Source organism: Coregonus lavaretus (assembly GCF_964263955.1).
Source record: "Coregonus lavaretus genome assembly, chromosome: 24".
NCBI lineage: Eukaryota > Metazoa > Chordata > Actinopteri > Salmoniformes > Salmonidae > Coregonus > Coregonus lavaretus.
In genome coordinates, this window is record NC_140011.1 from 4,912,489 (window position 1) to 4,925,834 (window position 13,346).

At 42.6% G+C, this 13,346-nt stretch overlaps 1 protein-coding gene across 2 annotated transcripts in view; it reads right to left on the reverse strand.

The window, feature by feature from the left end:
* Positions 1 to 645: 645 nt before the first annotated feature.
* LOC311100269 (calcium-binding mitochondrial carrier protein SCaMC-2-B-like) overlaps positions 646 to 13,346 on the reverse strand; it is a 51,623-nt gene continuing 38,922 nt past the window's right edge. For both annotated transcript variants that reach the window (XM_084141114.1, XM_084141115.1), the window contains exons 2-9: positions 13,134 to 13,260; positions 12,719 to 12,806; positions 11,419 to 11,530; positions 10,133 to 10,291; positions 9,354 to 9,506; positions 8,834 to 9,109; positions 5,342 to 5,492; positions 646 to 2,595 (exon numbers count right to left, since the gene is read on the reverse strand). In XM_084141114.1, the coding sequence (XP_083997240.1) occupies positions 2,411 to 2,595; positions 5,342 to 5,492; positions 8,834 to 9,109; positions 9,354 to 9,506; positions 10,133 to 10,291; positions 11,419 to 11,530; positions 12,719 to 12,806; positions 13,134 to 13,260 (1,251 nt within the window). In that variant the 3' untranslated portion in view covers positions 646 to 2,410. The remainder of the gene's footprint in view (positions 2,596 to 5,341; positions 5,493 to 8,833; positions 9,110 to 9,353; positions 9,507 to 10,132; positions 10,292 to 11,418; positions 11,531 to 12,718; positions 12,807 to 13,133; positions 13,261 to 13,346) is intronic.

The following is a 13,346-nucleotide window of genomic DNA, read 5'->3' on the forward strand; positions in this document are numbered from 1 at the left end:
GGGACCTTATATAGACAGGTGTGTGCCTTTCCAAATCATGTCCAATCAATAGAATCTTCCACAGGTGGACTCCAATCAAGTTGTAGAAACATCAAGGATGATCAATGGTAACAGGATGCACCTGAGATCAATTTCAAACACATTCTATTTCAGTGCCAGAAATATGTGAGGGGAATGGTGTTTCATAAAGAAAGACCTCATTTTCCCAGTTTCTTCCAGAAATGACTCAATATCGCCATCTGCCAGCCTTTGGGCTAAAGAAATACTAAATTCTCCCTAAGGATGGAAAAAAGTATTTAATAAGACAAATTGTCCTCTCCATCCTCTGGAATTGGAGTACATTAATCTAAAAGTCGATTCATGCATCTGAAGTAAAATAAGGCAACTGCCAGAACACTTAAGTCTTGCATTTGAATATTTGCGAGGGATAACCAAGTCTCAAATTGGAACTGTAAATATATTTCTTTCACATATTCAGATGAAAACAAAAAACGGCCTTCAGCATACAGGAGAAACAGCTTGAGACATTAAGCCATACAACAAATAACATATCAGCCTCCATTCACGCTCCATATAACACTTAATATTATTAATCATATCCGTCAAATTGATGATTGAAAAAAGGACGTCATAATGCAATGCTAACAATCCATAATTTGATTTCAGTCAAACTGCTTTATTCTTTTTTTAATAATAAAAAATATTAAAGTCTGGTTAAAGTTAATACAGATTACCTTAAAGTGCATTACGTGTTGTTAACTGCCGGCGCCTACACATCTACTTTTTTGTTTAAGTGCAGCCAGAGGAAGCTTGGTGGTACCGTTTGCTCATCATTGCAGTTGAAATGTAATGGAGCAGAACAAGAGACTAGAACACATTCCCGTACTGCAAGGTCCTCATTCACACAGACCATTGCCCTGTCCCATTGCAGAAATGTTTCTCCACTCTGCGTATTGGGGACTGAGCACTCCCACACTTGCTGATGTTGTTTACAAGTGCAATGCACTTTAACTAAGGCCGCACTACGCCGCCGCGCCCTCACGCTCTTACTTAATACCCTACACTTCGGAAATTCACGTATTTACAGACCGTAGACATCACATGCAGAGAAGGTGCGGAGGAACCATGTCAAATCAGGACTTCCTGTCCGAAATGTTAAACAGGAAGTGACAGCGTAACACCTCAAACCTTGATCAGTAGGTAGGTAATCATTATGTGTTACATCGTATCTTGGAAAACAATATATTAACAGTTTATGAATATGTTATAGTATTGTAACTAAACATCTGCTAACAGTATCTATTATTTGAGCGCTGCCTGTCTTGGACCACATTTAAATAAATATCTGGTTACAATACAAAAAATGAATTAGCATCAAGACATACACACTTCTTACCAGCCGTTTTAAGACTAAGTAGACAATAAGACACTATCGGAATCCAACCTGCATCAGCTTTTCTGTTCAAATCAGATGTTTAACATTGTCATCAAGTTATACAATGAGAAAAAGGGAAAAACATGTTTTGGATTACTTTTGAATGGGGCCTAAAATAAAGGAATTAACCAGATAAATCAAAATGTTGAGTTGAGGTTTTGATCCCTCCAGACAAATTCATAACAGCTAATGCCCTAATAGTTGCAGCCTCTTACATTTTAAGGAGTGCTGCATTAAGGCGGATGGATACATATTACATAGGACAACTTTAGATGACAATCAGAAAAGCCCTTTGTCTTGAATTCGACTTTGGTCTTCTTTCACAAGCCATATAGGTTGACTAATACTGCCACCTATAGGATAGTACTATTGAGTGAAGGGTCAAACACTTACTTGATACCTGCTCCCCTAGTTGCTTTTGTCACTCCCCAGTCCCCACAAACTTAACAGCAGCCGCCACAGTGCAACATTTAAACAAAAGCAGATTTTTGCTCCCTAAATACATTTTTGTTAACAAACTTCAAGCAGGTTGGATAATACTGGAGTTCCAGTGAAGAGATTGCTTTTCAGTTAACCTGGGGCTTCAAATTTGATAATAAAAATCCAACAGTGGACTCAAGGTGAAGTGCCTCTGGATTGATAACAAAATAACTCCTTAAATAATGATACTTTAAGATTACAGCTATGAGAGATGATCTCCATCTCTCCCTTCTTCTCTCTCCCAGTCACAGTGTCCATTCCCATCTGTCCATCGCTTTTTTGTCCTTAGTGTTGTAGCATCTCTCTCCTCCCTCCATCTACCTCTCCCCACCGGTCTTCATAACATTTACAGAATGAGATGTTCTCCAACAACCCCAGCTCTCAGTCTGCTGAGATTCCTCCCTTTTTTCAGAGTCAACCACTCCGTTGCTTGGCAAAGCAAAAAATACCCATTTAGCCTTAAGGGGAAGTGCTCTCTCACTCTCCCCCTGGTCCTCAACGTGACACCACCCCCAGGCTAATCTTGAGGTTCTCGTAGACCACATAGCTGATGCTGACCGCTGGAATGACTTTCATGAAGTTGGGGGCCAGGCCTCTGTAGAGTCCGAATGCACCCTCAGTCTTCACAATGTGTTTGAACAGCCCCGACATGGTCATCTGGGGACCGCCCTCGATGGTGGCTGAGGGGAAACAACATGAGAGGATGAGCGACATGAGATACACATCAACACTAGAGATGCACCACTCTGGAAACTGGGTCAATGTCGATATTATTAGCCATGCTGATGAGGCAACTATCTGATGTGCATTCCAAAAGTATTCAGACCCCTTTACTTTTTCCACATCAATCTACACACAATACCCCATAATGATGAAGCAAAAACAGATTTTTCAAAATTTTAGCAAATGTATTAAAGATAAACAACTGAAATATCACATTTACATAAGTATTCAGACCCTTTACTCAGTACTTTGTTGAGGCACCTTTGGCAGGGATTACAACCTTGAGTCTTCTTGGGTATGACGCTTCAAGCTTGGCACACCTGTATTTGGGGAGTTTCTCCCATTCTTCTCTGCAGATCCTCTAAAGCTCTGTCAGGTTGGATGGGGAGCATCGCTGCACAGCTATTTTCAGGTCTCTCCAGAGATGTTAGATCGGGTTCAAGTCTGGTCTCTGGCTGGGCCACTCAAGTACATTCAGAGACTTGTCCCGAAGCCACTCCTGCATTGTCTTGGCTGTGTGCTTAGTGTTGTTGTCCTGTTAGAAGGTGAACCTTCGCCCCAGTCTGAGGTCCTGAGCGCTCTGGATCAGATTTTCATCAAGGATCTCTCTGTACTTTGCTCTGTTCATCTTTCCCCTGATCCTGAATAGTCTCCCAGTCCCTGCCGCTTAAAAACATCCCCACAGCATGATGCTGCCACCGCCATGCTTCACCGTAGGGATGGTGCCAGGTTTCCACCAGACGTGACACTTGGCATTCAGGCCAAAGAGTTCAATCTTGGTTTAATCAGACCAGAGAATCTTGTTTCTCATGGTCCGAGAGCCTTTTGGCAAGCTCCAAGCGGGCTGTCATGTGCCTTTTACTGAGGAGTGGCCTCCATCTGGCCACTCTACCATAAAGGCCTGATTGGTGGAGTGCTGCTGAGATGGTTGTCCTTCTGGAAGGTTCTACCATCTCCACAGAGAAACTCTGGAGCTGATCATCGGGTTCTTGGTCACCTCCCTGACCAAGGCCCTTCTCCCCTGATTGCTCAGTTTGGCCGAGCAGCCAGCTTTAATAAGAGTCTTGGTGGTTCCAAACTTCTTCCATTTAAGAATGATGGAGGCCACTGTTTTTGGAGACCTTCAATGCTGCAGAAATGTTTTGGTACCCTTCCACAGATTTGTGCCTCGACACAATCCTGTCTTGGAGTTCTACGGACAATTCCTTCGACCTCATGGCTTGTTTTTTGCTCTGACATGCACTGTCAACTGTGGGACCTTATATAGACAGGTGTGCCTTTCTTAATCATGTCCAATCAATTGAATTTACCTCAGGTGGACTCCAATCAAGTTGTAGAAAAGTCTCAAGGACAATCAATGGAAACAGGATGCACCGGAGCGCAATTTTCGAGTCTTATAGCAAAGGGTCTGAATACTTACACTACCAGTCAAATGTTTGGACACACCTACTCATTCAAGGGTTTTTCTTTATTTTTACTATTTTTTACATTGTAGAATAATAGTGAAGACGTCAAAACTATGAAATAACGCATATGGAATCATGTAGTAACCAAAAAAGTGTTAAACAAATCAAAATATATTTTATATTTGAGATTCTTCAAATAGCCACCCTTTGCCTTCATGACAGCTTTGCACACTCTTGGCATTCTCTCAACCAGCTTCATGAGGTAGTCACCTGGAATGCATTTAAATTAACAGGTGTGAAAAGCAGCAAATAAGTGCTAAGCATATGTGGGAACTCCTTCAAGACTGTTGGAAAAGCATTCCAGGTGAAGCTGGTTGAGAGAATGCCAAGAGTGTGCAAAGCTGTCATCAAGTCCTTCACGGCGTAGTGTGTTACCAATTGTTTTCTTGGTGACTATGGTCCCAGCTGCCTTGAGATCATTGACAAGATCCTCCCGTGTAGTTCTGGGCTGATTCCTCACCGTTCTCATGATCATTGCAACTCCATGAGGTGAGATCTTGCATGGAGCCCCAGTTCGAGGGAGATTGACAGTACTTTTGTGTTTCTTCCATTTGCGAATAATCACACTAACTGTTGTCACCTTCTCACCAAGCTGCTTGGCGATGGTCTTGTAGCCCATTCCAGCCTTGTGTAGGTCTACAATCTTGTCCCTGACATCCTTGGAGAGCTCTTTGGTCTTGGCCATGGTGGAGAGTTTGGAATCTGATCGATTGCTTCTGTGGACAGTTGTCTTTTATACAGGTAACAAGCTGTGATTAGGAGCACTCCCTTTAAGAGTGTGCTCCTAATCTCAGCTCGTTACCTGTATAAAAGACACCTGGGAGCCAGAAATCTTTCTGATTGCGAGGGGGTCAAATACTTATTTCCCTCATTAAAATGCAAATCAATTTATAAAAAATTTTAAATGCGTTTTTCTGGATTTTTTTGTTGTTATTCTGTCTCTCACTGTTCAAATAAACCTACTATTAAAATTATAGACTGATCATTTCTTTGTCAGTGGGCAAACGTACAAAATCAGCAGGGGATCAAATACGTTTTTCCCTCACTGTATATATCTGTAATAAAACACACTACCCCTGTACCCCACTACCAATATGAAGACAGACATTATGCATCCCCGATTAACAAATTCCATTGTACCACAGGTTTTGGTGGGTCCATGAACCAACACTGTCACTAATTCATTCTATGCAAGATATCTAATGAAACTCCAAATAGATATTGGCAGTGGGCGTACCTTGTGCCTGCATTCGGGTCCTGACCAGGGCCAGGGGGTAGCTGGCCAGCTGTCCACAGGTGCTGGAGGTGGTACCGCAGGCTAACAGGACGACCACCCCTGGGTCAGCACTGTCTGTGGCATAGTGCTGCAGCCATGAGTTCTTCAGCGTCTTGATGGTGGAAGGAGGGAGAAAAAAAGAGTTGGAAAAAGAAAGACAAAATGGTTAGCTGAAGAGAGAAAATGTGTGGTCCTGAGATATTAGAACGCCAGAGAGGAGATGTCCTAATAGTACAGCCTCCTAGCAACACACACACACACCAGGGTTTCCGTTAGACGGTAATTGCTGGCTTTAGGCAATAAAAAAAATGAAGACGATAAATAAAATAATTGCCAGCCAAATTGACCGGGAGAAAAAACTATCACATTGCAAAATTATGCTTTTTATTAATTGATGGAAATACTAGTCGAGTGTGTATTTTCGTTAGTCGTCATGCATCTTATTTATCCAACACAACTATCATACACGCACAGCATAGGCCTACAGAGCCTATTTTGAGCTGGATTTCTTCTGCATCGCCTCAGCTGGTTGCTGCTGTAAAACATGTGCTTTTATAAGCCCAGTCATTGGGCAACAATTCTAAATGCAATCGCGTGTTAAAAACAGTTTTGATGGCCACGATTAAAGATGGCTACTATTTTTTATTTGGTAATTGAAGATAGGCCTACTGCTTCATTGGCCTAGGCTATAACTTCCATTGTCAACTAAAAATACAAGTAAAAACACATTAAGCTGACAAATAAAAACAATTCAAAATATATTGATGAAAATTCAGGTTCATTCTATCGCATTCATCTCTCTACTCTGCCTGTCTGCCTCCCTTTTTATCTGTCTTGACTTTAGCTATCGCTAGTGAAGTGCAACATTGTATCATATCAATCAGAGGAAGGCCCTCAAAATTGTCAAAGACTCCAGCCACCCTAGTCATAGACTGTTCTCTCTGCTACCGCACGGCAAGCGGTACCGGAGTGCCAAGTCTAGGTCCAAAAGACTTCTCAACAGCTTCTACCCCCAAGCCATAAGACTCCTGAACAGCTAATCATGGCTACCCGGACTATTTGCACTGCCCCCCCACCCCATCTTTTTACGCTGCTGCTACTCTGTTAATTATTTATGCATAGTCACTTTAACTCTACCCACATGTACATATTACTTCAACTACCTCAACTAGCCGGTGCCCCCGCACATTGACTCTGCACCGGTAACCCCCTGTATATATAGCTGCACTACTGTTATTTTATTTTACTTCTGCTCTTTTTTTCTCAACACTTTTTTGTTGTTTTATTCTACTTTTTTATGAAAAATAAATGCACTGTTGGTTAAGGGCTGTAAGTAAGCATTTCACTGTAATGTCTGCACCTGTTGTATTCGGCGCATGTGGCCAATACAATTTGATTTGATTTGATCAACTGGGTCCGGCCCGAAGTTGTCACTAGCGAACTTGCAACATTGTATCAACTAGCCCAGGATCATGAACTAGATTCAGCCGTGGGCTGATTTGTTCTTGAGCGGGGCCGGAACATAATGACAAATAATTTGTAGACCGCAAATTGACCGCAAACAGATATAATATTTTACTAAAACAATAATTTCAAACCTTGCTTGCATTTGTATACGATCACATACAGTATATCTCTCTTATGCGTGGGAATACTTTGGAACATGAGCTAATTTGCTTGTGTTAAGGTATTTCCGTTTTTTTTTTTTTTTTATACATTTGCAAATATTTCTAAAAACCTATTTTCGCTTTGTCATCATGGGGTATTGTGTGTAGATTGATGAGGAAAAAATTATTTTAAACCACTTTAGAATAAGGCTGTAACGTAACTAAATGTGGCAAAAAGGAAGGGGTCTGAATACTTCCCGAATGCACTGTATATACAGACACTTAGGCAGCCAAATAAAATCACCCGCGGGTCAAATTCGATAGGCAGCAACGATGATGAGTGAGAAAGAGGCATAAATATCATACCCCCCCAAAAAATTTTTTTTTCTTGGGGGTATGATATGTGCTTCTAATTTTCCCGCTCATCATTATTATTCCTGATTCAGTCAGGACTATCTGTAATCATGGTAGCGTCCACATTAATGTAGAAGTGCTTAGAAACATGTTCTATTGTAATTTACCAAAATGACACAATACATTATTTACCATTCATTTCTATTCGGCACAAAATAATCTGAAACACAACCAAAACAAACAGCAAATGCATCCAACAAGTTTGTAGAGTCACAAGCTTGAAGTAATCATTGCGTGCTAGGAATCTGGGACCAAATACTAAACTGATACTACTTTAATACACATTAGTGAATTTGTCCCAATACTTTTGGTCCCCTAAAATGGGGGGACTATGTACAAGAAGTGCTGTCATTTCTAAACAGGTCATCCGATATGGATGAAAATACCCTCAAATTAAAGCTGACAGTCTGCACTTCAACCTCCTAGTCATTGTATCATTTCAAATCCAAAGTGCTGGAGTACAGAACCAAAACAACAAAATTGTCACTGTCCCAATACTTTTGGAGCTCACTGTATGTAATGGGGAATTGATAAAAATAAACAAACATTCACTCAAAGGGGAAAACCAATTCACACAATGAATGCGCAAGAATTGGCGAGAGACAGCTAACTGCATTCTGGAGAGCTGAGCGCATTCTGGAGAGAGACGCCCCTATATCTTCGCCACACATCCCTCCCCTTCTTGTCTCAACATTTGTAATTATACTCAAGGCACATTATCTTCACACATATTTTAGATGCTTTTCACTGACAGCTAATCAGCTTTTGCCAATTGCCACGCGCGCTGTCCATATAGGCATAAGCCTATACGAGCTTGTGATTTGAAACAATCCACAGCTATTTTAAAAAAGGAAGCTAATGATCCTCGATTCCTCTGTGGCTAAGTCATGCTCTGGTGAAGTATTTTGAGTAAATATATAAATTTTGGCAAATATATTTCACTTTACTTTAGGGGAAGCTATTGAATGCGCCGCCTACGAAAGACTTCCTCATATGCCATTTCTCTCCTGTTCTATTGGTTTTCATATCAACTTTCTTTCGTTGTCCAGAAGCCAAAGGCACAATCATAGTCATATTAGCAACCCATTTCTAACTGAGATTTTCATCTCTGTCACATAGGCCTATGGAACCGCTCGCATCAGTTGTGCTGTTTAGAATGGCGTTTTCCCACGAATTGCATTTTGGCAAATGTTTGAAAATTATTTTTTATTGGCTGCTTCTTTACAGGAGTTGCATGTTCTGTTAAGATGCATTACCCATAATCTAAATGTGATTTCCGTCATTCTGAGCACTGTGGGTGGACACCCTAATGGGTTACACACCCAATGCATATGGGTCCCGTACATTTCTCAAATGGCTGGTAAATTTAAATCTACCCGATCACGTTGTCCGGCGTCACATTTTCCTAACAGAAACCCTGACACACACACACCTCGTAGACAGCCAGGTCGATGCCGGCGTAGGGGATGATGCCTATCAAGTTGGGAATGTAGCCCTTGTAGAAGGCGGCCATGCCCTCCTTCCGGAAGATGTATTTGGCACAGTCAGCGATGCCAGAGAACTGGCCCGTCTTCCTCAGGGCTAAGCGTGTCTTCAACACCTCCATGGGGTAGATACTGCTCTGGGCGATGGCTCCAGCCAGAGATCCCGCCACAAACCTCTCCAGGATGCCCAGTGTCTCCTGGTTGCTGCCTATCAAACGTTTGATCTGCACAACACAACAACGCTGGTTAGTGACAGTCCTCAAGAGCATTTGAGTTCAACTATGAGAGGCCATGAGAGGACCTAGTCAAGACCAACTTGGTAAGTGACAGGAGCTTATAGTAGTATTTCCTCTGAGTATGTTCCTAAACTACAGAGCAGTTAATACCAAAACGTTAATTGGCTTCAACTTGACAGCACTAGAAAGGGTCCCACCATATTAAAGTAAAGGTGCTGAACGATAGGTTTACCTGCTCGTAAGCCATGAACTTGATGGCCGACTCGGGGGCGATCTTGATGACGTTCATGCCGTTGCCTCGCCATAGTGACCTCATGCCGCCCTCGCGTATCATGTGGGTGAAGCCGCCGGCGATGCACATGCTGTTGGTACGGGAGGCGTGGACCTGGAAACGAGACCGTAAGACAGATCGTTTTTCTCCTCTATCAAATCTCCCTATAATGTTGGTGGAACGTGTCAACACATTGTTCATGTTTTCATGTCATTTTACTGTTATAGTGCTCCGTTTCTATCTATCCACTCAAAGAAACACTGGGAATGAGTGAACACAGATCGATGGAAAATGGGATAAACAGATAAAGAAAGAAGGACGAACTCTGAGCTGTTATCTATCCCATTGGGCTTCTACTGACACGAGTGCTTCTGTTCTGAATGCTTCTGTTCTGAGTGTCTCAATCATTGCGGGTGCTATCAGTGGAATTGCACTCGCTAGCAGAAACAGTGTCCTAAGAACAGGCCTTATGCAATTGTCTCTCTGCAATAGGATAAATACATAGGTTATATGAATAATGTATAATGTATAAGCTAAAAGGTGGAGTGAGCTTTTAAGCTTGTATTTAATGTGAGCCAAATATCCTGACTGTCAGTTTAAAAGTGAACTAAGAATTGTTGCATTAAAGAGGATTGGAGTTCAATTGCAGTGTGAACACAAAAATAAGTTATTGTCCTTTTTCCTTCTTAACGGAACCGAGGTCAGTTCTTGAAATATCCTCTCCATGGGAGTGTCCTTACCTGCATGAGCACTTTGAGCCGGTCCAGGGGTGCGGTGCATGTTCGAGACATGGCGCCGGCTGCCCCTCCAGCCACTAAGTGTCGCCACCACATCCCAGTCTTCTTTTCCTCGGCTGTAAACTCATCTGGCACCATCAGACTCTCCCCCACATCAAATATCTACAGACAGACAGGAGCAGGTCAGGAAAGTGGATGGAGGGATGGAGGCGAACACACACAGCGGGGTACCATGATTGACATATAGAGTTGTTGGACTGGTGGGTCAATTTCCTGATTCTAACCTGCGACCAACAGTATTATGCAATCATAAGCCAACACATATAGGCATCCCATTGGGATATAATTGAAAGCCTTGTTTTGACAACTGTAGAGGGGGGTCCAATAAGGCAGAGAAGCATCACAGGTTTTCAGTATGTAAACAGGTATTACATAACAGTTCCACCTCCTGCAGGGGATCAGCCAGTCGGTGCGCCACGATAATTTGAACAGGAATGTCCCTTGACTTTAACTGTGAGTTCTTAGAAGAAATCGTGAGAGCACCAACTATTTCAGCTGCGAGAGCCGCTTTTAACCCATTCAAATTCCCTCAAGTTCATGTCCACTTAGAGAGTGGTAGTCTCCCAATTTAAAACAGGTCCCCCCCGAGGCACGCACAAACGTACCGTGATAGCAGGTCGAACCGACGAGGATATAACATTCACCGGGGGAATCAGGTAAAAAGGCATCCTGCTCAAAAACTCTAATTCACATAAGCCACAGTACTTCTTATGGTCCCGTGTCACTCCAATATAAAAATTGACCTTCATGAACACGACGAGTGTGTGAACTGAATCTCCACTATGATCTACAGGAACGACTGTCTGCTCTCCTGGCCTAACAGGATACGGTAGCGGAAAAGCTTGCTGATTGACGTCAGCGGAAGGTGGTTGGTTGATCTGTTCAAGGGGATTAAGCAGGATCACAGTGACCTGTTTGGCTCCTTTAGGGAGTATTTCCGGGAACCCTGGTCAGGGCCTAGATGGCTAATATGGCTGGGGCATGGAGAGTGTCTGTGGGAGCATTGACAATATATGAACACAACTATGCTTTTCTATAAACGGCCCTCAGAAAATTCCTTCCTTTGTTTACAGTATTTGTCATTCAAAAGCTTTAATAGCTGAAGACAGTGATACAAACGTGTCTCATACTATCCTGGTAGTTTTTACTTGATGAAAAACAACGAAAGCTTGTTCTTTAGAACAACCCTGAGAGAAAAAGTGCTGTTTTTCTTTCTAACTTAGTCTTACTGTTGAGTGTTTCCAGTACAGGATGATCTCGGGAATGTTAACGGCGGGGTGCAGTAGGTGGTAGTCTCTCCACTCGTTCCAGTCGATGGTCATCGTGCCGTTCTTGTCCATGCTGTGAGAAAAACAGAAAAGACCAGACCCATTAGAATGTAGCTTTTTACAGCGCATCTTCTCTTTTGTTTCACCAGAACACTTATGTGTGTGAGCCTGAATTCAGAAGCAGTATGCTCACACATGCACACCTTTTGAATAAAAGGATCAATGCCTTTAAGTGCTGCTTTTTTCCTTTTCAAATTTAAGCATGACATGGGCCTTTCGTGTGTTGGGGAATGGGAATCATTCAGTACTCTTCTTAATTTGGACTTTTTACAAGCAATTGAAGGGATGCAGCTTTTTGCTGTCGCTTTCTTTGTAATAATGAAAATAAAACTTGGAGGAGAGGGCAGAAACACAGAGTAGAATAAGAAGAGAAGACGATGCGTTGGTTTGTGACAGGGACGGGACAGGTAGGGCAAGCAGACGGAGAGGATTCCATTACTACATGATAGGGGCCCAGATAAGGCCCCTCCTTACTCTGAGACCAGCAAGAGGGTGAAAGAGAGAGAGAAAAGGGAGAGGGGAGGCACAGAGAACTAGAGGACAGGGAGAAGCACATACACACATTTAGAACTAAAAAGAACGAGGGGGGGATATCATGGAATCTTAGTGATTCAGTGATATCCATATTGGTCGTGGTGGAAAATGGCTTAATATGTAACATAAAAGAAAAGTAGATCTACTTATTGGTATTAAAACAAAGATGCAACACTTCACTTCAGTCAGAGAAGAAAATAACGCTAGGTTTATATTAACCAGAGTAAATTATATTGGCACAACATTTTTTATTTATTATTTCTATAAAAAGGCCAAGCCCCAAAAAAGCCATCAGGTATGACAGCATAGGAGTGGCAGCTCTGACCAGGGCTAGCAGGCAGGCAGTATCCCGGAGGGAATATGCTTGGAGGGAAACACTTCTGTGGAAGGTTCTGGTGGACTTGGGATACCCAGTTGACCCAAACATCTAGCTAACCGCCAGTGGTAAATAGACGACACTGACTGCAAACAGTCAAGACCGGTTCACCAGTCAGGAATTAGAGGTGAAAGGGGGAAAGAAGTAGAGAGAGTAAGAAGTAGAGAGAGTAAGAAGTAGAGAAGAGACTAAACGCATGCTGGACTGACTAACACAGACACTTAGAGCTAATGGTTTAGACAAGAGTGTCGGTGAGACGGGAGACACGTCAGCCCAGGTTGACAGCCTTACCTTTTGAGGATCTTCTCAGCCTGCTGCTCGGAGATGTTAACCCCCAGGTCTCGAAGGGACTGCATGATTTCCTGCTTGTCGATGCGACCTGCGGGGCAAAAGACTAAACATCAACATCAGCCACTCGTAAGGGGCTTGAATTATTATATCATCTCACTGAGCGGATAATATATCACTAAGCTTTTAATACCAGCTTATAAAATAGCACCTCGATGTAATTGACCTAAAGGCTGAATTTCCTCAGATGTCATTGTGTATGCACAGCTAAACCCAATGCATAATTTCCCCCCAAGTGAATAGTACGTCATACCACGTTGTAGGCTAAACTGTGGTTTAAGATAAACATAGTGATACAAGTGACAGCATTCAGTGGTTGTGTGGCTCCGGCCTATGGGGCCCCTCTCTGTGCTCTTACCATCGTTCTTCTTGTCCAGGCTTTTGAAGACCAGCCGGAGCTTCTTCTCGTGGTCTCTCAGGTAGTGGACAAACTCCTCAAAGTCCAGCTGGCCGTCCAGGTCCTTATCTCCCGCTTTAACTATTTTCTGTCAGAAGAGGAGGAGGAGAGGATTTTTACACTTTGATGAGAATTTAAATATCGATTTACATACAGGCTGAAGAGAGGCAAGGA